Consider the following 27,205-nt stretch of genomic DNA (forward strand, 5'->3'; position numbering starts at 1 on the left):
TTATGTTTTATGGTGTTCAGCATTTTGTTGGCGCTCAATGCCTTTCATGCTTCAAAAAAAAAAGAAAAGGAAAAGAAACCACATAACCAATGGAACGGTGGCTCAGTGAACGTTACTGCAGTTAAAACTTGTCTGACCTCGCACCTCGCGTAAGGGCGTAAGAGGGCAGCACTCTCCAGGTAGCCCGGCGGGAGGGGGTTGGGCTCCCAACGCCAGAGGCTTCAGTGCGCAGGTTCCTCCTCAGCTGCAGCGGGAATTGGTCACCAGTGCGCAGGCGTCCCCTTCCATCCGGGTGCTAGCCGCGGCTGGTTGCGGCGGGGTGGGGCGAGGGGCGGGGCCAGTGGTTCATTGTGCGCAGCAGTGAGAGACTGGCTGGGATCTTGGGCTGGGCTCGAAGTTGGTGAAGCCGCCGCCGCCGCCGCCCTCACCCTGCAGCTCAGAAGCTGCCTCCCCTGCGTTCTCCCTCTCTAAAATGGCCGCCACTGCCTCTGGTTCCTCCTCTGCCACCTCTGCAGCCTCGGGGCAGTCGGAGAGTAAGAAGATCAGCGACCTGCGAGTGATCGATCTCAAATCGGAGTTGAAGCGGCGGAACCTGGACATTAACGGGGTGAAAAACGTGCTCGTTTCCCGGCTCAAGCAGGTGAGGCCCGGCTGGGGACTCGAAGGAGAGGGGGCGGCGTCCTGCGCGGTCCTAGGCCGCGCCGCCCGCCCTCTCCCCTCTTCTCTCAGGACGCTGCGGTTGTGCTTGCCTGGAGCTGCCCGAGCCCTGAGGGATCTGTTTGTGGGCAGGGGGCTGCGGTGGAGGTTGCTGCGCCTTCCCCCACCACCTTATCTCCCACCTGGGGCCGTTGGGCTGCCCACTCCCCTCCCCCATCCCGCCTCGGGTTCACGGGCCCGGGCCGTGATGCTCGCGGGCAGGTTCTAGGCTCCGCTGCACCGGGCTTCGCTGCATCTGCGGCGGGCGTCCGGCCGGGCTCTTCTGGGGAACGGTGGCGATTTAAGAAGCTGCCTAGGGGCTTGTGCAAGAGGCGCATGGCTTGCGCATGGCGATCTCCTGGTCTGAAAGAGGACGGGCACTTTTTGGGCTTTCAGTAAAGTTACCATGTTTGGCTCGAATGTCTCTCTCTTTACCTTAATGAAATTAGTTGGTATTTAGAGGGGATAGCTGAACTCTACATCTGTGGAATACAGATAATCTATGCATGTAGAGAGCTACGTTTTCTATGTAATATAGACTATGTTATATAGGCACATATTCTGAAATATACATTACTTTTAGATACATAGTTAATCAGATATAGATACACATATTTTAATGTTTAGTATAGGTTATCTATGTGTATACTGAATATAGATAATATATCTCATATTACATATAGATATCTTTACATTTAGAGATCTGTATACATAAATTTATGTATGGAGAGATCTAGATACATAGATTTGTCTAGAGAGGTCTACGTAAATGTATAGAGAGATCTAGATACATAAACTTAATGTATAGAGGTCTTACACAGGTTTATGTATATGGAGAGCTACATAAATCTATGTAGAAAAATCTGTATGAGAGAGCTACATAAGTCTATATAGATGACTATATTTTTAATTCTCACATCCTATAGTAACGGTTGGGCTTTCAACGGTTGAACCTCTCGTTTATTTCTGGGTATGTCGGGATTGTGGGGGAGGGAAAAATTGCATCACAGGAATAAAGGGAACACTTGTTATTGAATTGAAATGGCTCATGCTATGCAATGCTTAAGTAGACCTCAGTAATTAGTTGTCCAGTTCATACTCCGATGTCACCCCCTTTATGGGTCCAGTTTATATTTAATTGTTTCGCCCCCCTTTATTGTGACTCTTTAACATCGATATGTTACAATCTGTTTTGCTAGTCATGTCGTGGATTTTTTTTTTTTTTTTTGGCAAGCATGCTTTATTTACTCTTTTAAGTAGCTTAATTCTTGAAGTTGGTTTTATGAAGGTCTGCTTATTTTAATATCTTGTATTTTCAAGAGACTTGAGATTGGTTCATCTTTTATTTCGTTATTTAAATGTCAATTTAGATAAAATTTGAAATTTAGTTTAATTATTAAAACCAATTTAAACAGAATTTGCATATTAACCTACCTTTCTAACTTAGGCAATTGAAGAGGAAGGAGGTGATCCTGATAATATTGACCTGTCTTCTTCGGGTGATACTTCCAACAAGAAAGCAGCAGCCAAAAGCAAAGGTTGTTAAAAGCTTTGAAAATGTGTTTGTTATATAACTCATCTATGCTCTTGTGCTATTTGCCCTGTTTATATAGTGCTATGCTTTGGTATTTGCCATTGGCATTCTGCCTTCTTAGGTCAAGGAAGACTTCATAGTAATGATTGCCAGAGTGGGGGTGACTTTAATTTTGTATATAAGATTGATTTGGCTCAACCTTGACCTAAAACCTGAATTTTATTATTACCTTACTAATCAAGCTTCATGATATTTATGCCTCCCTAATATAAGAAAATGGGTAGGAGGAGAAAAAAGGGGGAAGGACAGGAAATTAACTAATTTGCTTTTTTGAAAATTAATTTTTTAATTTAATGGTTTTCTTGGCAAATTCGTTTTTACTAGATAAGCTGGTACCAATTTAATTATAATATTCCATATTAATAGAATTCAAATTAGTATATATTCACTGTAATTAGCAATTTGGAACTGGTTGAGCTTCCTCCATTTTTTTCTTTTTCTTATTTATAATCAGAACTTGATTTTTAGTAATTTTATTGAGATATTTCAGTAATGTAAGACTTTGAGGAGGCCATCTCATTTACCTTTATTCTTCTGGACATCAGTAGAATTCTTATTTTTCTTTAACTGTTTCTTATGTTGAACTGGAATGTCCTCTTTAAGCCTAAGATCCTAAAATTTATCACTTGACTGTGTGTCAGTGAGTGCTTAATAAGGTTCATTTCAGAACTTACAGCAAATTCTTTTAACCCTGATTGATTCCTTCTGGTTCTATTTTGAAAATCATGTAAGTAACAAAGAAGCATATATAGCAAAGTGATAATTGATAACTAGGAATATTGGAATTTCAAATAGGATACTATTTTTGTGATTATTAAGTAAAACATTCTAGTTTTTTGAGTTCTCACAAGAAGGAAGGAATCAGGTAAAAATCAGTGCTTAAATTAAGGACACCGAAATTAAGAATTCCTTGAACATTATTTCAATTTTTGGGTCTTTAATTCTTGACTTCTTGTTAAGTCTCATGTTACCTGATAGTTGGTGGGTTCTTTTTTCCTCTCCCTTTCTGTCCTCATCTCTGTCCATTTTTCCCTTTTTCCCTGTCTCTTTCCACCTCTTAGGACTAGGTTTTCCTATCTCTTCCTGACTGGAAGTGTAGATACCATTCATAGGCGTGATCCTACTAATGCTTACCTTGAAAGCTTTGACTTAACTGTTTTCTGACCTGGGCTAATTCTATTATCCTTAGGCAGCTTAGTGGCCCTGTCCTATTATTGGGAGCTTACTATATTGGTACTGAACTTGGAGTGAACCCCCAAAATTGACTTTAGTGTTACTGCAGCTAAGAAGTGAGCTCAAGCCATCCACCAGCTTCAGCCTTCCTGTTAGTTGGGATTACAGTCATGTGCCACTTTGCCTGGCTTAGAAATTCTTAATCTGGGTCCATGAACTTTAAAAAAAAATTGTTCTGCTACCATTATTTCAGTATAATTGATTTCCATTGTGATCACATGCATTTTAAAACATTCTAAGAAGGGGTCAATGACAAAAAAAGATTAAGAATTCTTGTGTCACTATCAGTTTTATAGTATATATATCCTTGAACATATACAAAAACATTTCACTTAGCCAGAGGTCACTTATTTGATGACTTTAACTTTGGAACATGGATAAGAAAACACAAAGAAATCTGAATCTGCAAAGTAATAATAGAATTTTTATTTACTTGAGTGCTTTCCACTATCTCATTTGATAATTAAAATCCTGTGAGATAGGTTTGGTTACTGTTTCTATTTAATAGATGAAAAAACAGATGCAGACAGATTAAAAAGTGACTTGACATGGGTCACAGAGTTAATAAATGTCTGAAACAGGATTTGAATTCTCTTTTCCCTGCTCAGTTTACTACACCAGTGGTGTGTCAAAAAGAAAAAGATCCTCAAGGGCCACACACTGACTTTGAAAACCAAGAATTAACATCCATGTCATACTGTATTTTTATTTTGCTAAACATTTCCTGATTATGTTTTCATCTGATTAGGTTGCCCTGGGAATTTTGCAGCCCAGAGGCTACAAGTGTGACACTTTTACACTACATTACTGGCTCACTTAGATGTGTGAGAAAAATACACCAAAGCTCAGGTTATTTACTCCCAGGGAAGTCCTTCCTGCCCTTGGAGCCTAGTTAATCTTACTTAAGATAGTTGTATTAATTGGGTAATCTTAATTTTTCCCCACCCCATAGCAAATGAAAAGTGGTAAAGTGGGAGTTACTGGAGGAAAACTTGTTTTTTGAAAGCTGCAGAAAGTGTCAGCAGAAAGCCAGGGAAAAAACAGAAACTCCCAAAAGATGGCAACTTAAATCATGATAAATTATTTAGTATAGAGGGAAACTGTTACGCATCTTAATAGTCCCTAGGAGCAACTGAATTAATAAGCATGTACAATTTTTCTTTTAAAAAAAAAAAAAACAAAACTCAATTAGGTTTTGTCAAAAGGGGAATGTGTAATATATTTTGTTTAGATTTAGAAGAAATTGGGAATTAAAGAGACAGCATAATCTTCTGTTATCTGGGAAATTCACTTATTTGGAAAAGATATTTTCCTCACAATGCCAGATAAATAGTGTCTCTTAATTTTGCTTATTTTAAAATACTGTGGCAAAACTTTATGTAATTAGACTAATTAAGGGGAAAACCTTATAAAAATAAATTTTTGAAGAAATACAATAATATGTACACTTAGTTCCCATTTTGAATTCTGTTTAATCATTCCCTTTTCAATGTAGAAATAAAATTTTATTTTATTGTTATTAATTTTTATTTTTTTTTTTATTTTTTGCTTTTTGGTGAGGCAATTGGGGTTAAGTGACTTGCCCAGGGTCACACAGCTAGTAAGTGCCAAATGTCTGATAAAAAAAATTTTTTTTAATAAACATATTAATAGTCTCTATTTATAGGTATAAGAGACTTTTCTAGATTATTTCTCTTCACTATTTTCCTTAACCTTTTTTACCCTACCCCAAAGACAGGTTAAAGGAAAACTTAAGTTAGGTGTGGCTTTACTGTAATCTTATTGGCTGAGTCTTTAATATAATGCTAATCAGACTTCAATAGTTTTTTTCTGATATTCTGATACTAAGTTTTTTGGGTACACATAACAATAGCTTGCCCATTCTTTTGGTTTCTTAAATTTGCTGTTTAACTCTAGACATTAGGAAAACAACTGCCAGGTTTTAAAAAATATTTAATGAATTAAGGAGCATTTTGGAGGGGGAAGGGCTAGGCAATTGGGGTTAAGTGACTTGCCCAGGGTCACACAGCTAGTAAGTGTCATGTGTCTGCGGCTAGATTTGAACTCAGGTCCTCCTGAATCCAAGGTCAGTGCTCTATCCACTGCACCACCTAGCTGCCCCTTAAGGAGCATTTATTAAGGGATTACTGTGCCAAGCACTGTGCTATACACCAGAAATACAAATAGAAAAGCGTAGATAGTCCCTGCTCTCAAGGACCACAAAAAAATTTAATTCATTAATATTCAGAATCATATCACTACCTACTTATTATGATAATTTAACACTTCTCATCTATGATTGTGTTCTTGGAGAAAGTTTTATAACTCACAACCATGTAAATTGAAAAAAAAAATTTCTGCATAGAAACAATGTACATGGGGGAGGGGGACTGGTCATTCTTGACCAAAGATATGCTATTCCACTTTCAATGGGAATGGCTACAAACATCTCATTTAATTAAAAATAAATTATATGGGGGCAGCTAGGTGTCTAGCCAAAATAAATAAATAAATAATAAATTATATGACTGTGTAGAATAAGTTTTTCTGAGGTTGATCAGTTTATTAGGGCAACAGAAACCTTTCAAAATTATATTTAATATGATATGGTATCATAGTATAATATATGAAGTTCTTATATTGTACTCCACGTTAGCATCATGAAACTCTAGGAAGGTTTTTTGGGGGAAGATTTCACAGGTATTTTGGTCTTATGCTTGAAAATTTTGATCTAGGAATATTTGTCCTGTCTTGGTTTGCCTGGTTACAAACTGAAAAAACACAAGTGTTAAGAATCAAGTTGAAAAAAAAAAACGAAAAAAAATCAAGTTGTTGGTTACTCTGTTGTGTTTTTAAATGGAAGTATCTGTGCATTCTTGAACCACCACCACAATACCTTGAACCTTAACATTATACTTGATCTGCTTGACTTTAAAATACATGAGCTAATTCTTACTTGTTTGTACTGAAAAAGCCCTCTCTTCATTTCTTGCCACATTGTTTCCTAGGGCTCTAAAAGTCCCTTTTTCCCACTGGCCCCTTCCTCCCTCCCCCCCAAAAAGGGTTTGAATGGTTCGACTGAAAGGCTGCCCATTGGTTGTAGTCTTTTATGTCCTTTTATGCTACTTCCTGTCCATAAGACATAATTGATGCTATGCTATATATCCACTAAATATCTTTGCATTTCCCTTTGGATTACCCATAGTGTTGTTTCTTATTGAGACTATTGTTCCGTGGCTTGGCCACAAGGCCTCACTAGGAGCATAATGGGTTACTTTGGTGGCAGAGAGCAGCTGTTATCATTGAAAAAGCACCACACAGTTTCCCAAATAAACTGTAGCTTATTCTCTTTCCTTTATTCAGTTCAGGGCTCAGCTCACTCTTCATCTTCAGTGTCAATTGAAGAGATACATTTGTACAAAAAGCATTTTATAAGCACATACCATGTGCCAAGTACTGTGTTTGGTGAAGAGAATATAGCTACACCAGCAAAAATAGTTCCTGTCCTCAAGGAACTTATATTTATTTGGGCTGAAAGGGAGAGGCAATTTGTATATTAATGAATACAAAACATAAGGAAAAAGAAAAAAGTATTTGGAGTGATTTGGGGAAAGAAGAGGGCAGGTCAGGAAAGGCTTTTTGTAGGAGGTGGCACCTGGGCCAAGCCTTTAGGGAAGATTGAGATTCTAAGAGGCAAAGATGAGCACAAAATATGTTTCACTTCTGGAGACAGTCTGTGCAGAGTCATGGAGGCTTTTGTGGACATGGAATGTCATGCATAGGCTACAGCAAATTGGCCAGTTTGACTGAAATGTAGAGTGTGGGAAGAGGGGTATTGTATGGCAAACCTGGAGAGTAGGACGGAGTCAGATTGTGAAGGACTTTCAAAGTCTGAGAAAGAAGTGTGTATTTTATTACAGAGGTAGGAGAGCCCAGAGATCTTTTCTAGCAGGGAATTGACATGGTCATGTCTGTACTTTAGGAATATCACATGATCAGCAATATAGAGGATGCAATTGGAGAACATAGAGACTGGATTCAGGGAGACTAATTTAAGAAGTTTCTTTGAGTCCAGGTGATGTAAGTGTAAGTTGTGAGCCAAGGAGACAGTAGTGAAGGGAGGGAATGGCTAAGTGTCGAATACTGCAGAGATCAAGGAGGATAGACTGAGAGACACTAACTTTGGCAAGAATAGTTTTTAAAAAGCAAGGATGCCAGAACTAGGGTTATCAGAAAGGAGAGGAACACGTAAGCTGTTCTGGAAGTAGAATCATCAAGACTTGACAATTTGATTGGCTATGTGGAGTGAGGTAGAAGAAAGAGTCAACACTTACTCCTAGGTTGTTAATGGGTGACTGGAGTGGTGGGATGCATGACAAAAATTTTAAATGTATGTTTTTAGGAGAAAAGGTAATAAATTTTGTTCTTAATGGTTGTGCCCAAAAGACATACAGTTGGAGATGTCTGATAGGCAGTTGGTACAGGAATGGAGTTTGAACTTGCTAGGTAGGTTATGGTAGCTGTCTATATAGCAATAATTGAACCTGTATGATCTAAAAACAGACTAGGTCAGAGCCTTAGGTTGCACATAGTTTTGGGGCATGGCATGGATGATAATCTAGCAATGGTGATAGAGTGGCCAAACAAGTAGGAGAACCAAGACATAGCCACAAAAAGCCAGGGATGAAAGAGTATTGGGGGACAGTGTCCAGTACAGCAGGAGTTACCAAGAGGCAACAGTCACAAAACCCAGGGAAGTGAGAGTATTGAGAAGAGTGTTCAGTGGAGTAAAGAGCATCAGGAAGGATGAATTGAGAAAAGTCAGTTCTCTGGCAATGAAGAGGTCCTGGGTAGCTTTGAAGAGAGCAGTTTTAGTGAATGACTAAGTTAGAAGCTAGTTTGCTAGGGATTGAGATGTGAATTGAAAGTGTCCTTTTTTTAAAGGGAAAAACTAGCTTGGCTATTAAGATGAAATCTCTTACTCTTGGTGCTTTATCTAGTGCCATTAAACTTTGAATTTATATGGCCGGATATTCAGGTATATTGTTGATTTGATTTAAAGGATCTTCTCAAGATTCCATTCCTGATCCTCTGTAATAGATGTTGGAGAATAAACAGTGGGTTTGTTTTTGTTTTTAAATTTTCCAGTTGCCTTTTGTTTACACAATGGTGTAAAAAAATATTTCAACAAAGCCAACTAACACAGAAATAGTATCTGACAATATATATTCTATCCCATATCTTTAATCTTCCACCTTTTAGGTGTATCATCAGTTTGCTGGAACCAAAATTATTCATTACAATTCGTTTGAGTTTAGCTACCTTTTAGTGTTTTTGGTTTTTTTTTTTTTTTGTATTATTGTGGTCCTCTCTATTTTCTTAGTTCTGTTTTCTTTGATCCAAACCAGTTCATACAGATTTTCTTTTGTTTGTATTCTATTACATTCATATACCACAATTTGTTCACCTGTTCCTCAATTAAGAGCACTCATTGCATTTCCAGTTTTGTGTTTTGTTTTGTTTTTGCTACAACAAACAGTGCTGCCATGAATATTTTGTTATTTATAGAACTTTTTTGTCATTGACCTTATTGAGGTGTACATGCCTAGTAGTAGCATTGCTGAATCTAAGGATAGTAAGAGTTTAGTGACTTCACATAATTTCAAATTGATTTCCAGAATTAGTGGGCCATTTTAGCTGTTATGTTTTCTTCATGATCCCATAGTGTATGCTCATCATGATTTCTACAAGGTAAAAGAGGACCATGTGTAACATAAAATGGCAATTATTGGACTATAAAATTAAATATACCAATTTTAAATTTCTGGTTTTGTAAGAATATCCACATGAATGTGGTCAGTTTTCTCTAGGAATACATCACCTCCTTGGTCGTTGAGCAAGTTGCTTATGTTTAGAGTACCAATAGTTAGTTTGATGTGTACACATAATCTGAAAGCTGTTTTGTGTTTATTAGCATCTTCTGTTTCTCTTTTCCTTGTTTAACTATAGGTACCATTGAAACTGAAGGAGGCCTTGAAGGCCTGAGTATTTATGTGTATTTATCTACTATTTTCATGGGTCACCATGGCCAAAGAATCAATCATAGTGGCTGGCCTTTCTGTATTTAGTTTAAGCTAACTAAGCTGGTCCTTGGCAGACACAGTCTTTGCTGGACTATGTGTCAATCTGATTCCCCCTTAATGCTAGCACCTTCCCTCTGTTAATTATCTCTAGTTTATCAGATGAATAGATGGATTGGGTACATGGTTGCTTGTATGTTGCCTCTTTTATATATGAATCTTTTTCAACTTGATGTGGAATCTGTTAGATAATGTCCATCTTTTGAGAACCCAATCACTTTTCCACACCTCTACTATTGCAATAGCCTTCTGGTTAGTTTCTCTACTTAATCTGTCCCTTTTCTAATTCATCTTCCATTCACCTCTCTTGTTGATTTTTCTAATACTCAGTCTGACCTTGTCTGTCTGTCAGTCTTGCCCCCCCCACCCAACACACACACAATTCCATAATCTCTAGTATTTTCCTATTGCCTCCAAGATCAAATATAAAATCCTCTGACTCTGGGCATTTTCACAGGCTGTTGTTCCCCTTCCTCTCAGTAAAGAGAGGTAAATCCTCCTCCTAGCTTCCTTCAAGTCTCAGCAAGGCATTTACAAGAATTTTGTGACAAACTTTTTGTGAACTTGCCAGACTACTGCTCTTAAAGATTATTCCAATTATAATTTCATCAGCAATGTAATGTATCTTATTGACTAAGTGGGCCCTTAACATATGCCGAGTGATGTGAATGAAAAAGGAGATACCACTGAGTTTTACCTTGAATCGACAAAATCAGTTCTTTCATCTCATCCACAAATCTTCCATGTGTTCTGGAGAGCTATAATCCGTGTCCAGAATCCCTTCCCCTCCCTGTGTACATATGCCTCATTCATTTACCTGTCTATAGTAAGTTGCTAATTGTGTGATGTTACGATTAGAGAACAGGCCATGACATATACAGGATAGAATTTAAATTTTTCTACAGCTTGAGAGGAAAAGAAACCTCTATGTGCCCTTGTTCCTACCCCTTTCTGGTTCATGAAGTACTTGATTCATGGACTCAGACTTTACCCTTTGGAGTTCTATATGACTCTTCCCTCTTTCTGAGATGTGCTGTACCCTTGCCTGTTCTCCCACCTCTGCCACCACCTGCATAGAATGCAGGTTTCTCTCATTGTTTCCACTGATCTTCAATACTGCTGTACTACTTCATGGAGAAGATTCTGGTTCTCTGAGAGTATCTTCCCTTCCATTCCTAACCCTCTCTATCTTCATCCATTCCTCCCTTTTGATCTCAGAGAAAATGCTTCTTTTGCTAGGACCTCTTTTCTTCTTTTCCATTTACCATTTGTCTTCACACCACAGAGCTGTAATTCAAAGGCTCATAGATCTGGAACTGGAAAAGACTTCAGCGTCTATCTAATCCAGCTGCCCTCATTTTGCAGATGAAGCCCAGGATGGCTGGATGACTTGTACAAGGTCACACAGATAGTAAACCTCAAAGAAAAGAGTGGGACTTAAACTAAAATCTAAAAAGGAAATTACAATTAGTCCCTGAAATAGAAAAGCCTTTGTATAGACCAAATCTTCCTAAGCTTTGATGTTTTACTCTTTTATTTGAAGCTATTTAGTGGCAGTGAAATGGACTACTCCCTCAATCTTTTGGTATTGTCCAAATCTTTCTCCCTGTTTTTATTTCACTTCCTTCCCTCTCCAGTCTTGATTAACTGTTTTGTAAGTATACTCATTACCTTACACCCTTGAATCCCTTGATCTTCGTCATTTCTACTCTTCCACCTCAGGGTTGTACACCATCCTATTCATGTTCCTACTCTTGAACATTTGAAATACTACTGGATAAAACTACAAAACTTGATAACTAGGTCTACTGAGAACACATACTCTTATTGCTGCATTAAAGAGTCATTTCTTGATTACTAACATGTTCCTCATGTTGGTTATTCCAATCTTTTGTTTTTGCTTATTTCTCCTTTACTTTTTGTAGCATGATAACAATACTTGTTGATTCTCTAGTAATTGCAAAGCACTTTGTATACATTGCTTGTTCCTCATGGTCCTGGGAGTGTAGTTACAGATATCCCTATTTTGCAGATGAGAAAACTGAGGCTTAATTCCTATGACTTGTCCGTGGTCATACAACTAGTATCAGAGGTGGATTTTGAATTTAGGCCTTGACTGATTTCGTAGTCTAGCACTGTTCCCACTAATCCAGTCTCTGCTACATAGGTGGAAAAATTCATGCTATTTGAGAATTTTTTCAGCATTTTTCTTCCATTCTTTGTTTTCTTAATCTTCACCCATCTCCTTCCTTTTCACCTCAGAGAATGAGATGACATCTGCCCTTGCCAAAGTTTAATCCTTGAGCTTCTGATTCATTCCTGACTCCTTCCAGGCCTTACTTCTTCAGTCATTTCCTCTTGAAAGACTGAAGATATATATTCCCTGTACTGATTCTCCATGTCCTGAAAATGTGTTTCAAAATCCCTTACTTTAAAAACAAAAAAACTCCTGATGTTTGCTGTCAAACTTCCACTAGTGCATATTCTCTACCATTTTGTCCCTTTTTCAAAATAATTTATTTATTTTTTTAGGCAGTTGGGGTTAAGTGACTTGCCCAGGGTCACACAGCTAGTAAGTGTCAAGTGTTTGGTCTGAGGCCGGATTTGAACTCAGGTACTCCTGACTTCAGGGCCGGTGCTCTATTCACTGCGCCACCTAGCTGCCCCTCAAAATAATTTTTCAATTAATTTTTTACACTGCCTAAATTTCCCCTTTTTTACCTCTATTCTCCCAGAGCCATTCCTGTCTTTGCTTTTTTTGTAGATCATTGCTTGACCTTTTGCCACTGTCAGTTGCAATTTTATTATGAGATTTTTGAGTTAAAAAGCAGGTCCTTGTGAACAAGGTGGGAACCTAAACATTTGTAATATTGTTTCTATGCGGACATAGATTATGAGTTATAAATAACTAATCAAATCCATAGATAAGTTGGGGTCCATTTGTTATCATAGTTTTGTGAGACCATGCAACTCAGTCCATTAACTACATAATTTATCAGTGTGAATCAATTTCTACTTTTATTAGATCAGCTTGAGCAGTCACTTGACATGCAATTAAATACTTAATTGTGGACATAGCATGGTTATAATTATTTAGAAGAATACAAATATATGATAGTCATTGATTGCCTTTTATGAACTTAAAAATCTACTTGGGAAAGTGACTTATATGAAGGAAAAAGAGAATACGAAATAGTATGTAATGAAGTGATGAATTATATGGTACAAGTAGATGGCCTAGAAATTAAAGCAAGTAATTGTTTAGGTTTAGGGACGGTTGAATTGTTTTTTTATCTTGGTCATCGGTTTTCTTTATTATGATAGAATTTCACAATAAGACAATGACTGGCTTTGTACAAGAATATGAAGAGGTTTATGTATGTAGTAAATCAGTTGAAGTAAATGATTGTTATGTCTAGTTTTACTTTAAGGAAATTACATGAAATTCATAATATATTCAGGATTGTGGAATGAATTTGGTAACTCTTTTGTAATGGTACTCTTAATGAATTGGTAGAATTAGTGAACCATGGAGGCATCTTTATGTAGTGGATAGAGTCAGATTTGAGCCAGGAAGACATTTAAGTCCTGCCTCTGACTCCTCTGAGCAAGTCACTTAACCTTTTAATGCCCCAGGCAGCTCTCTAAAACCTTATGTTGCTGATCTGCTTCTCAGTGGGACTTCCCTATACCAATAGAAGTACCAGCATTTGCTTAAAAAAAAAAAAGTCAGAGTCTAGAACTGCATGGAATCTTAAGAGACTATGCTCTGAGATCAGATAGGAAAGCTGAGGCCCAAAAAGATTTTAAGTGGTCTGTCTAGAGTTACAGAGGTATTACTTATTTTTTAAATACATTTTTATTTTTAAGTCACCTATATTTCTTCACCTCCTCCCAGAATCATCCCCTATAACAAAGAATAATGAGGAAAAATATTTCAGCAAAACTAACCAGCATCAAAAAAAGTCTTGTTGTGATCTCACCCATACTTCCATATCCATAATACATTGGCAAAGATAGAGAAAGGGGAGCAAGGAAGGAAGTTCCTTATATTTCTTCTCTAGGGCCAAGTTTGTCATAATTTTTGCAGCATTCAGTTTTATTTGTTTTGCTCTTTCCATTTAAGTTGTTGTAGTCGTTGTGTATATTTTCCTGACTCTATATTTCAGCGTTCCCATGCTGTTTTGTATTTACCATTCATTAATTATGTGTCATTCTCTGTTTTCTGCTCTTAAATGATGAAACACTAGTAGCTAGCCCAGTTTGATTTTTTCTCTTAGGTAAGAAACAAGAAACAGATGAACTAAGTGGAGATGCTTTGGTGGAAGATGATACATTTGTCAAGGTAAAGTTTTAAATACTCAGCTTGAGTAGTTAATTTGTCTCTCTGAATAGGACCAAGGGCTTAAGTCAGTTAAGTGTCATTTCAAGGAAAGAAGGGCTGTTACTATGTTTATAATCAGATACAAGTTAGGTTACTCATTTTTTTATTTCATGTATTAGACACAAAGTTGCTGATTCAGTGCTACTGTCTTGCATTTTGTAGCATCCATAGCATCTTACATAAACCATCTTCTTTGATTTTCACAATACTGTCACAGATAGTATACTATTTCATGCTCGCTGCAGTACTGTGAGTTAGAATGAGCGAACAGTATTTTACTCATTTTAAACATGAATTAATTTTGGCTTAGTGAGATTAAGTATAGATAGGTAGTAAATGTAGAGTTGGCATCACATATTTTGTCTACAAGTTGAATGTTTCCATTGTAAAGAGTTCCTTTTCTTTAAGGTGAGCTGTACCTGGACAGAATAAAGATGGGTTTCAGAACTAATAAGCCAGAAAACTATTTAGCACATTGGCTTGGCTTATAGAAAGTATTCCTCTATATGCCTCCTGGAATCCATTCTGGGAGGCACCCATATACAGAGAGGGGCATGTGTGGAACTGATAGTCCTCAAGACATTTTAAAAGGTGAAGTTTCTTTGCTGTCCTCTTATTTCCCTTAATGCTTCCAGCCCTTCTCATACTCCTGGTGTCAGTTTTCTTTCAAGGGCTAGTTGCCCTTGAGTTAACCAGGTTTTTCCCTCTGACTTGGCCCTCCCTGTAAGTATCCTACATTAGGGCATTTCAACTAGGAAAGTAATTAAGGAATGAAGTATTTCCCAAATGAATTTGATGCAATTTCAGGTCTTCTGGGGAAATTTCCCCCTTCCTTGCAGGAGTGATTTTCTCTTAAATCCAAGAAACATTATGTCTAAATTTTAGAAGAGGAAAGAAAAAAAACTGGGCTTCTCCCAGACCCCAGTCTCCCCCAGCCATCTTGGACAAGATGGACAGCACTTCAAGATCAGTAACCTAGGTTGTACACAGGAATTTGGACCTTCCATTCTTGCAGCAAAGAGTATCTGTGGCCCAGGTTGTCTGTACCTGGGGCTCAGAAACTCTCCTATCCCCCCTTCCTCCCATAAACATACACACATATAGCAGATTCACAAAGATATACTAGAGATACTGGGTCCCTTGAAGAGTGCCCTATCCACTGCTCCATTTTCCTTTCCTTAACATGACATCCCCTGCTGGAACTAAAAATCTTTAGGGCAGCTTCATGATTTGTCTGGTATCCTTTTCTATTTGCTCCCCTTTAACTTGCCTATATCAAAGTAGTATTAATTGCAGTCATTTATGGGAACTGCTTAGCATTTGGTATTTATGCTTAATTCTCTATAGCATATTAATTATACATATCATTAATTATGTCAGATTAACTGTTTTATTTGCAACACTAAACTGTTTCATATATGCTCAGTCTTCATAGTTTGTTCAATAGCATGGTCATCCACTCACAACATAAGAAGAGGGAACGTTGTTTGTGAACATGTATTGAAAGAGGTAACCATGTCCCAAACCAAAATGGTTAAGATTAATTGGTATAATGTGCCATGCAATGCACTCCTGTAATCAGTTACCACATTTTTTCGAAGCTGAGATTTGCAAGTGGTTTGTGAGATTGAATTTTGAAGTATAGCTTGTGGGAATGGTGAGATTTATTTTCTATGAAATCATATCTTTTGTACAGCACCTAAAATGTGACTTGGGAATTGTATAATAATTTTTTGGAAGTTCACAATATCTTTAAAAGCAATTTACATTGTGTTTTTCCACCAAAATGAGAAAGTTGGCACTTAAAACACATAGCTTCATTTACTTTGGATAATAATGCCTGTCGTTTTACAAAGTGTAATTGATTTGCAAATTGAAAGTGTTTGAAGATTGTTTCTGGAATAAAACAAGTGTCAATTAAGAATTTTGTGGGGAGGAGGATATACTGTTAAAACATAGGTTAGAAAATTATCCTATCTTTTTTTTATTTTTTAAAGTAAAATAGTCAGTGGTATTCAAGCTAATGGCTTTGGTTATACAATGTTCTTGACCTTAAAAGGAAAGTGAATCAGAGAATCAAGAGACCAGTGATCCAGATGGAAATGATGAACTGAAGGACTGTGAAGAATTTCCTGAAAATGATGAAGAACATAATAATTCCAAGGACTTGTCTACTGCTGAACAGCATAAAAAAGATCATGAATTAAAACAGGCAGAAGCAATACAAGGCAAAGAAAAAGACCTTGAAAATCAGGTATTTTAACCACCTTTGTTAACTGCCCCTCAAACTACCCCACCCTTCCGTTTTTCAAATTACAAAGATATAATTATTTTTGTAGTCAATTGTGTATAGTCATGTTTTGGCCTCCAAATAGTTAATCAGACATTTAACATTTAATTAATTTAGTATTTAATCAAATATTTAATCAACTATCATGCTGCATCTATTCCAAACCCTGTTTTTGAAAGTAATTGAACCTGGATCCAACTTAGGAATCTGTTGATATTATTAAAATAATTACTTCTCCATCTCCTTAAAGGAGCTTAAAGAGAATTTTTCTGATTTCTTAGTATGTTAAGTAACATGTCAGTTCTGTAGTGAAATGAGCCTGAATTATTATTATTATTAAATATTTATTTATTACCTGCTGTATGTGCTGTAGAAAGCATGTGATATGCATATGCTATTTTCAAATCGCTAAAATCATTTTCACATCACCCAAATACTTTATTCAGCCAAATTTGTTATTCTCTTTTAACTTAGGAAAATGAAGGTCAAGAAGGTGAAGATGATACCTTTCTTACAGTCCCAGTAAGTTTAACATTATTTTATTTATTTGGAAGTAAAATGGAAGTTATGGAAGTAAAAGCTTATCAAAGTGGCCTTATTTTGGCCTCAAAATTCTAGTATGCCTAAAACTTTCTTATCTTTACTGTTCATTTGGACTTATGTAGTATGTATTAATATTTCAATTGCTACAAAAATGACTAAGAATTCCTAAACCCATAGAAAGATTTGTCCCATTTTACATAAGGAGCATAAATTAAATTATCATTTCTTCTCTGAAACACTTGCCTCTTGACTCATTGATTTTTAGCCTTTCTGAAACTGATGCTCTATTGTTTACTATCTATGCTTCTTAAATATTGAAAATTATCCTTAAAAAGTACTGTGTCTATGGCTTGTGCTTTTTAGAAATTTAGTTATGGGGATTTTGTAACACTCTAGGGGAGATAATTTTTTAATATAAATTTTTTTTTCCATCAGTTGTCTAGAAACTTGAGCTGTGAATTTAGAGTAAAAAGAGCTGAGTTCATATCTCGATTCTGTTTCTTGCTACCTGTTTGACCTGTCCAGGTCTGTACTTCCTCATCTGTGAATGACATGAGATGATCTCTCTCTTTTTTTTTTTTTTTTACTTTTTAATCAATGTATTTATTTTAAGTTTTCAGCATTCACTTCCATAAGCTTTTGAGGTTTAAATTTTCTCTGCCTCCCTCCCCCCCCACCAAAACGGCATGCAATTTGATACAGGCTCTATATATACAATTTTTTTCTTTGGTGAGGCAGTTGGGGTTAAGTGACCTGCCCAGGGTCACACAGCTAGTAAGTGTCATGTGTCTGAGGCCGGATTTGAACTCGGGTCCTTCTGAATCCAGGGCTGGTGCTCTATCCACTGCGCCACCTAGCTGCCTCCTATACATTCTTATTAAACATATTTTCACATCAGTCATGTTGTAAAGAAGAATTAGGATGAATGGGAGGAACCAGAAGAAAGAAGAAAAAAAAGCAAATAATATGCTTCCATCTGCATTCATATTCCATAGTTCTTTCTCTGAATGTGGATAACATTTTCCATCATGAGTCTTTTGGAGTTGTCTTAGATCCTTGCATTGCTGAGAAGAGCGAAGTCTATCAAAATCAGTCATCACACAATGTGGCTGTTACTGTGTACAATGTTCTCCTGGTCCTGCTCACTTCACTCAGCATCAGTTCATATAAGTCCTTCCAGGATTTTCTGAAGTCTGCCTGCTCATCATTTCTTATAGTACAATAGTATTCCATTACGTTCATATACCACAGTTGGTTTCAGTCATTCACCAATTGTTGGGCATCCCCTCAATTTCCAATTCTTGGCTAACACAAAAAGAGCTGCTATAAATATTTTTGTCCATGTGGGTCTTTTTCCCATTTTTATGATCTTTTTGGGACATAGCCCTAGAAGTAGTATTGCTAGTTCAAAGGATATGTACATTTTTATTACCCCTTGGTCACAGTTCCAATTTGTTATCCAGAATGGTTGGATCAGTTCACAATGCATTAGTGTTCCAATTAGTGTTCCAGTTTTCCCATGTATTCTCCAGCATTTATAATTTTTCTGTTTTGTCACATTAGGCAATCTGATAGGTATGATGTGGTACCTCAGAGTTGTTTTGATTTGCATTTCTCTGATCAATAGTGATTGACAGCATTTTTTCTTGCTTATAGGTAGCTTTAATTTCATTATCTGAAAATGCCCATTCACATCCTTTGACCATTTATGAGATGATTTCTTGATTATATAAAATGTCATGACTGTTTTACTATAGAAAAGGCTTGGTTTGGTTAGAATGGTTTCTTCTAACAGTGGAAAGTTGTCTCTGACAGCAAGCTCAGTCGAAGGTTCCAGTTTCATCACAAGGTGATGGTGAGCTTGCTAAAACACTTATGTTTTAAGGTTACTTTCCTTGGGGCAGAGGCAGAAAGTCTTCTGCTAGATAATTAGTATTTTATTTCCTGTAATTCACAGGATTGAGTCCCTAATCTAGTAATCTAAGCCTTTTGGACAGGCCTTTTGTAAAACCCCTCTTAAACAGTTATTTAAGTTTATATTGTCTTGTTGCCTTTAGAGTTCATGTCTTTCAAATATTCTCCATTGGCCAACCCTTTGATCGTGAAGGGATTTGAGTTTTTTAAATATCCATATTTCGTGACTTCTAAAGTGACTCAAAAAACAATTCCAGAAGATTATTTCCAAACCTGTTTTGAGCAGTGCAACTCTCAAGACCACTTTAAAAATGGAAACTGGATATTTTTAGCTAATTATTGAAAAAAATTTTAAACTATATTCTGTAGTTGAATTCAGTATTCCACAAATAAGTCATTCATATTTTCTCCTTTATGATAGTACCTCTGCCTAGAAGGAATCCCTCTAGTAAAATTAACACCTGACATAATTTGGTCAATCATTTGGAAAGTGTACACACACACACACACACACACACACACACACACACACACACACACACACACCCTCAATAAAGCAAACTTTGCAGTACATTTTTGCTTCTTTATCCATAAATCTTTCTTGGACTAGTCTTCCTCATACTAATCTCTCTCTTTGAATTCTCTCTATCTCTTATTGCTAGAACTATACAAGGGAGTAGTTGAGGAGCATTTGTTGTTTTCTCAATTAGCATACAAGTTCCTCTGGGGCAAATAGATACAGTAGTGCTAGATATTTAGTAGACATTTAAAAAGAACTTGATTTTTATAATTTTAAGCCCACCCTTCCATGAATAATGTCTAATGTGTTAGATCATGGATCTCCATGCTTTCTAGAAGAGGACCTACTTTTTATTTTCTTAGAGGGAAGGAGGATCTCCCTTGCCTTTTCTTAAGTAGGTTACAATGCCTTCCACAGCCTTTAGGAGAGTTCTTCAATAGGTGTTTAGAAGATGCTTTTTAACAATAGCAGAAAATAATTTTTTACTTCGGTTTGCTGATAGACTAATTGTATCCATCACAGCCTCCAGAACCCATGATGAAAAATGGCATGCCAGAAGCAGAGGTTTTGTGTATAACCTTCAGTCTGGCTAGATATTATATACCCAGGTTCATGATAACATAAGACAAAATTGATGTGATAGAGTAAGGTATATGGTTCATTTTTTTTTTTTAATTTTTTATATTTTTTTTTTAGCATTTCTAATTTGAACCCCCTTGTGTTTGGCATAACTAATGCTCTCTAGGTTACTTAGTAGTGTAGGTATGGATGAGAAATGTAGAGCTACGAATTCGTATCTTTCCTTGACCACAGAGGAACAGAAGTCAGACTGATTTACCATTTTGATTTAGTATTTTATGGTTCCCCAGTTATATGTAAAAACATTAACATTTGTTTTTAAAACTTTGAGTCCCAAATTCTTTCCCTCCCCCCCATTGAGAAGGCAAACAGTTCAATATAGATTATACATGTGTAGTCATGCAAAACATTTCCATAATGGTTATGTTGTGAAAGAAAACAGAGACAAAAAAAAGCCTCAAGAAAAATAAAGTAAAAAAAAAAGGATACTTCAATCTGTATTCAGACACTGTCAGTTCTTTCTCTGGGGATGGATAGCATTTTTCATCATAAAGTCCTTCAGAGTTGTCTTGGATCGTTGTATTGCTGAGAATAGCTAAGTCATTCACAGCTGATCATGTTACAATATTGCTGTTACTTTGTACACAGTACATTTCACTTTGCATCAGCCCATGCAGGTCTTTCCAGGTTTTTCTGAGAGCATTCTGCTCATCATTTCTTATAATACAATAATATTCCATCATAATCACATACCACAACTTGTTCAGCCATTCCCCAATTGATGGGCATCTCCTCGATTTCTAATTCTTTGCGCCCAGAAAAGAGCTGCTATGAATATTTTTGTACATATAAGTGTTTTTCCTTTTTGTTTTTTATCTCTTTTGGAACACAGACCTAGCAGTGCTATTGCTCGATCAAAGGGTATGCATGGTTTTATAGCCCTTTGGGCACAGTTCCAAATTGCTCTGCAGAATGGTTGAATCAGTTCACAACTCCACCAATAGTGGATTAATGTCTCATCTTTCTCACATCCTTTCCAACATTTGTCTTTTACTTTTTCTGTCCTATTAGGTATGAGGTAGTACCTCAGAATTATTTTAGTTTGCATTTCTTTAATCAATAGTGAGTTAGAGTATTTTTTCATATAGCTGTAGATAGCTTTGATTACTTCATCAGAAAGTATCCTTTGATCATTTATCAGTTGGGGAATGGCTCTTATTTTTATAAATTTGACTCAATTCTCTATGTGTTTTAAGAAGTGAGGCCTTTATCAGAGAAACTTGTTACAAAATTTTTTTCACAATTACTGTTGCTAACTGTACTTCCTTCCATCCTGTCCTCCGTTCATTCTGTTCTCTCTCTCCTTCCACCTTGTCCCCTCCTCAAAAGTGTTTTGCTTCTGACTACCCCCTACCCCAGTCTGATTTATCTGCAGATGCATTGGTCACTATAAGACAAATGAGAGAGTGGATGAGTACATTGTCAATGGAAAAACCATTAAAGTGGACAGCCTGCTTACTTAGGGTGATCGGGTGTTGTTTAAATATTTAAGATACCTGGGTACTGTCTTCACATATTAAATTTCATATTGTTTTCAAATGTACTTAATTAAAATAATTTGTTACTGAATCATTTGTTATTAAAGGTATGATTAACATAAACTGATACTTGTCAGATATATGTGTATATAACCAAAGCAGGCATGTTTTTCATTATCTTTGTTAATTATTTAATATATTTAGGGCCTTTGTGGCTTTAAATATTGGATTTGTTCTGAGCCGACCTCAAAGTCAGGAGGACTTTGGATTTTCAGCACCTACCTTCTACATATGCTGGTTTTGTGATCCTAGGCAAATCACTTAATTTCTTCAAGTCACAGTACATGGCTTATTTGCATAAGATCCTAGATATAGAACTAGAAGAAGCCATAAATGTGATCTAGTTTAAACTCTTCTTCTAGCTTCATTACTTTGTCTATGATTTGAAACCAGACTCCAATACTTTCACTACAATATGAGAGGGAGTTTCTTTCTGGGAGTTCTTATTCCAATGATATTTTAAAAAAATTTTAGAGCTAGGCTCTATACAATTGGTTTATGTTCTCAAAGAGCAATCACATTGCAGTTCTCCTCATTCCTTTTCACCAGCTCTCAACCATCTAGCTAAGTAAAATGGTAATATGCAAAAGGAGAAAAAGGATTGGAATACCATGTACTTGATAAACTTCCTTTTTCCCCAACTAAGTTTAAAGCAATTTTTTTTTTATCTGTTAATTCATCTCTGGTTCCTTAAAATGATTTCTAAAAATATATTTTTATGACCAAAGCATAATAAAATGAAGTGATTATAAGGTTCTATGGAGTTTGTCATAATGAAGTTTTTTAAATATATATATTATTGGCTAAAAGAATGTTACATTGACAATTGCTTTGAACCTATTAGCACATTTCCTTAAACAGCTCCATTTCCTTTAGTTGTACGTTAATTGTATTACTTTTTTTGTGATTCTTGATCAGTCTGTAACTGGGTAATTTGGTTTTGGCATTTTTAGTTAATTTACTTTTCAGATAACATGTGATTCAGTCACCCAAATGTGATTTTTAAACCGTTAATGAAATCTTGGCATGTTTCAATTAATTAGTATTTATGTTCATTAATATCTATATCCATGTGTGGATTTCCTGAATTGCATTATGTACAGCAGAATTTTTTCTTATTGGGTAGGTTCCTATATTACCCATTCAGTATGAGTTTGAAATAAAAATGAATTTTCTTAAGTAGGTTCTGAGGTAAGATGTGCTTCAAATACTATGATTCATTTTAAATAAAAACTATTTTGACTTTTCTATTCCCTGCTATCCTTACTTTTGTATGGGTGGTTTTGGAGTTTAATGTTTTTATAATTTTACATCTAACCTTTGAGGTCAAGTGAAAGGCGTCTGTCTGGCTTTGATTTTGTCCTTTGCAGAATTCTTACAAGCCCATGAAAACAGACAGGCCTTTGGGGATAGGTTCTTTGATACTATTCTGAACATTGTAATCTTAAAGTAGCTTTTGCATGTTTAATTGTAGGAGGAAAATATTTCAACAGCACTCATAATTTATTCTCAGAGGAACTATTCCCTTATCTAAAGTTAATTATGAACATTATCTGAATTATTGAAATGTCCTTGACTGTGTAGTACCTTTCTCTTCTAAATAAGGTGTATTTGCAACAGGCTGCATTTATTTTAATGAAGCATGGGTCAAACAGAATACTTCACAAAACTTAGCAATTCTTGTTTATGGGATATTAGTTTATGAACTTGACATAGCTGAGATTGTTATTGAAGTTATTAATATTTACATTTGATTATTTTTTTGAATTTTAGGATGGTGAAGAAGAAGAAAGGGAAAAAGGTATGTTTGAAATTAAATAGAGTTAAAGGGTTGCAGAGATTCTGAAAATGGAAAATTAGAAGGAAGTGATTAAAGAATTTTTGATTTGAACCTTAACTTTTAAAATGGGTTTGTCTTGTGATAATTAAGTGAATTAAGTAAAACATATTAACCAATTTTTTCATGTTTATTTTTTAAAAAATATTTAAGATTTCTTTTAGCTAAATAGTACATATCAGTTACTGTGGTGGATATATCACTAAACATGCGTTTCATTAAATCAGTTTTAATCCTATTAAAAATTTTTTAAATCATTTCTAGCAGACGGTAAGTTGATGCACATAACCTGTACTGCAGTAACTCATACGTGCTCTTGGATCCCTAGTATGTGACTATATTTGAATTTTACAACTAGTCCTGAAAGTGGATCACCATCAAAATTTGATTTTCATTAGCTGCTGCTTGGAAATGGCAATGTGCTTTGCTTAGAGAGGGCTTTTCAGAAACTTCCATGCAGAGCCTTCTGAGAGTTTCAGTGGCTTAAAGAACCATCTGATGAAACCACAATTACAGCCACCACAGGATGCTACGCACCTGGTCATCAAGAGGTTTTGGAAGACTTCTTGGATAGAAATCAAAGGATTCTACATACTTTGGACTAGAAAGGACATGGAACAGTGTTTTAAGCAAGGCACCCTGATAAAGCATTGAAGCTATCGAGTAAAGCCGCAGACTGAAAATGTTTACCAGGGACCATATGCCTGAATGAAGTCTTTCTGTTTTGGGGAGTGCAAGGAAGAAATCATTGAACGTGATAATTGTGGGACTGACTGAACATTGTTGAATATCTGTGAAGTGAGGAGGAAGACTGAAAATAGCCTTTTTACTCTGAACATTTGGAGACGTTCATCTTGGGAGCCTTCTACAGCATCTTTTTGTATGATTCTGGACTGCATCAGTCAACAGCTGAATTGGAAGACTGAAAAGACAGGACCCTGAAATACTTTGACCAATTTTGACCCTTATCTTAGACTGTAAACTTTTTCAGGGAGTCATGATGCTGCATAGTCCTGAAGGTCACAAGTCTTAAACTATGATGTCTTGAACATTGAATAGTCAATCTGTACATTTAAAATTCTTATGGAGGAAATACTTCGATATGGCATTAACTTAGAAGCAGATGTGAAGAACCGGTATCTCCTGGATGGAACCATTTTCTCACTATTATTGTTTGATGGTATTTGTATGTAGAAAATTTTATTTTTTCTGATGAAGAATGAGTAATCCTGGGTAAAGGATTGTTTGTGTTAATACCCTTGTGTTTTTTTCTTACCTTCCATCAGTGCTAATAATTTGTATTTTCTAGGTCCTAATCTAGCTTATGAATATGAAATTGTTTAAACTTCTTGTTTTGCCATATTTATTCCTGTTAAATCCTCTTAGATATAGCAGGTTCTGGTGATGGTACACAAGAAGTATCTAAACCTCTTCCTTCAGAAGAGAACCTAGCTGAGGCTGATCAGACAGCTCATGAAGAGATGGAAGGTAACACGTCTGTGAAAGAAGCTGAGGATGACAACATTTCGGTCACAATCCAGGCTGAAGATGCCATCACTCTGGATTTTGATGGTGATGACCTCCTAGAAACAGGTAAAAATGTGAAAATTACAGATTCTGAAGCAAGTAAGCCAAAAGATGGGCAGGATGCCATTGCACAGAGCCTGGAGAAGGAAAGCAAAGATTATGAGATGAACGAGAGCCATAAAGATGGTAAGAAGGAAGACGGCGTGAAGGGTGATGCTGTCGAGAAGGAAGCCAGAGAAAGTTCTAAGAAAGCAGAATCTGGAGACAAAGAAAAGGATACTTTGAAGAAAGGGCCCTCGTCTACTGGGGCCTCTGGTCAAGCAAAGAGGTTTGTTTTTCTATGTCAGTTCTTTACGATACTGAGTTCCAGCATTCAATAAGATCACTCTACATTAAGGGGGTAGCATCAAGAACCTTGTACAATAATTAGTATCTTATGATCCTGCCTATAATTTTTTGAACGTCATAAGTTACTTTTTAAAAAAAAGTTCAAGATCTTCGTATATACAGTTTGTCCTACTGATTGCATTGTCGAATTGTCAGCATTTATTTGTGTTTTTTTTTTCAAATTGACGAGTTTTTTGTGTTTTATTTTTAAAATCCTTGTGATGATGGTAATGAACAGCTATCAGTTCTAAGAACACAAAATGAAGTCAAGTCCCATTCCTGAAATCTGGAGAAGAAGGCCATATATCCACTGAATAGAAATGTCAGAAAATCTAGATCTTCAGGCATCTTGGGGAAAATCAGTGCAAGAATCCCAAGGGAGTCATTTGTTCAAATAACCCAATCCAGCCCTTTGGAATTGTTAACTTGTATCAATAGCAGTAGTTTGAAATGCAGTACCTAGCAAATAGTTCAGTTTTTTCAACTTTTTTCTGGTGATTTGCTTCTTTAGCTCTTCAAAGGAATCTAAAGAAAGCAAGACATCATCTAAGGATGACAAAGGTAATGACTTTTATCATTTTATTGGCAGTATGGCACATTTTCCAGAGTTAATAATTCTTTGGCAATTCCTATCATAATTGAAATCTGTTACTGTATTTCCAAGGTCTGGAACCTTCAACCAGTATATGGACTTTTTTAGTATCTCCCATCTTTTAATTGTTTTACCCATTTTTTTATAGTAGTATTAGATGCATAGTAGTTACGTATAAAGCACTTGATTGTTAGAAGCAGTGCATGTCAGCCTCAGATATTGGAAAGTGGGTGTCATTACATATGTAATTCAGTAATATAAATGCACACTTATTAGGAAAGGCTTAGATATGTTACCACTTAGATACATTACCATTTCAAAAGTGATATAAAGTAAGTTAAGTCTCTTCTATTCTTGCTTTGGGATATTTAAAGAAAATATTATTTCTACCCCATATCTTCCTATCATTTTCTCAGTCCTTGTGTTGATGCTACATAGATAGACATTAAAGTACATTAAAATTCTCACAAGTAAATCCATTTTTTGTAAGCTTGGATTTTTTTTAAAAAGCATGAAACACTTAAAGTCTTTATGGAATGTTAGATCTAAGTCTTCTAAATTTCATTATTTTCTCCTTGATGGGAGTGTTTTATACAAAAAATGTAGAATAGGAATAAATTCTTTTAATGAAATATAAGACTTTATTTATTTAATCATGTTACCTACTGCTCATGAATTACATCCTTTATATAAAACACTCCATTTTGAGAAGAATTTAAGGAAGCCCTGAACTACATCATGATAGTTGGTGTTCATAATAGTGGTCCTGAAACACTTGAAAATCTTAAAAGCATCTTTTTTATAATTAGTAAATATTGTTTAGTGTGTAAAATTCAACAAAACACAACACCAAAAATTAATGTTCTGAAAATGAGTGGTGTTTATATGTGTGTGTCTATATATATATATACCTACATAATAACTCCATTATTGACAATAGTTGATTATCCACAATTTTTCACTACTACTCCCCCACTCATGATTGTTGTGTTGCCCTTTTTGTATTGTATTTGAAGTAGCATAGAAGGGTGACAGTTTTCTGTTTCCTTGGACATTGCATTCAAATCCAGTAAATGATCATTTGAATGTAAGAAAGCCACTAAAATATCCCCATGTAAATTATTTTATTCACTTACAATTTAATATCTAGCATGTATACAGTACTTTAAGTTTTACAAAGTTTTTAACAAACATTTCATTTAATCCTCATGATAACTCTGTGAGGTAGGTGCTGTTATTTTCATCCCATTTTACAGATGAGGAAACTCAGGCCCAGAATGGTTAAGTGACTTGCCCAGGGTCACACAGCTAGTAAGTGTCTGAAACTGGATTTGCACCCAGGTCTTCCCTACTCCAGATTAATGCTCTTAT

The 27,205-nt window shown here is 36.0% G+C and overlaps 1 protein-coding gene across 5 annotated transcripts in view; it reads left to right on the plus strand.

Moving 5' to 3' along the window:
• Window positions 1-361: 361 nt before the first annotated feature.
• The window catches only part of SLTM (SAFB like transcription modulator), a 44,750-nt gene continuing 17,906 nt past the window's right edge, over window positions 362-27,205 (plus strand). For 2 of the 5 annotated variants that reach the window (XM_027851611.1, XM_027851612.1), the window contains exons 1-8: window positions 362-640; window positions 2,144-2,234; window positions 13,944-14,008; window positions 16,107-16,301; window positions 16,812-16,859; window positions 23,265-23,292; window positions 24,715-25,183; window positions 25,754-25,803. In XM_027851611.1, coding sequence (XP_027707412.1) covers window positions 473-640; window positions 2,144-2,234; window positions 13,944-14,008; window positions 16,107-16,301; window positions 16,812-16,859; window positions 23,265-23,292; window positions 24,715-25,183; window positions 25,754-25,803 — 1,114 coding nt within the window. In that variant the 5' untranslated portion in view covers window positions 362-472. The remainder of the gene's footprint in view (window positions 641-2,143; window positions 2,235-13,943; window positions 14,009-16,106; window positions 16,302-16,811; window positions 16,860-23,264; window positions 23,293-24,714; window positions 25,184-25,753; window positions 25,804-27,205) is intronic. The other 3 variants (XM_027851614.1, XM_027851616.1, XM_027851613.1) reach the window with 2 other exon arrangements.

Source organism: Vombatus ursinus, unplaced genomic scaffold, assembly GCF_900497805.2.
Source record: "Vombatus ursinus unplaced genomic scaffold, bare-nosed wombat genome assembly UNPS02009205.1, whole genome shotgun sequence".
NCBI lineage: Eukaryota > Metazoa > Chordata > Mammalia > Diprotodontia > Vombatidae > Vombatus > Vombatus ursinus.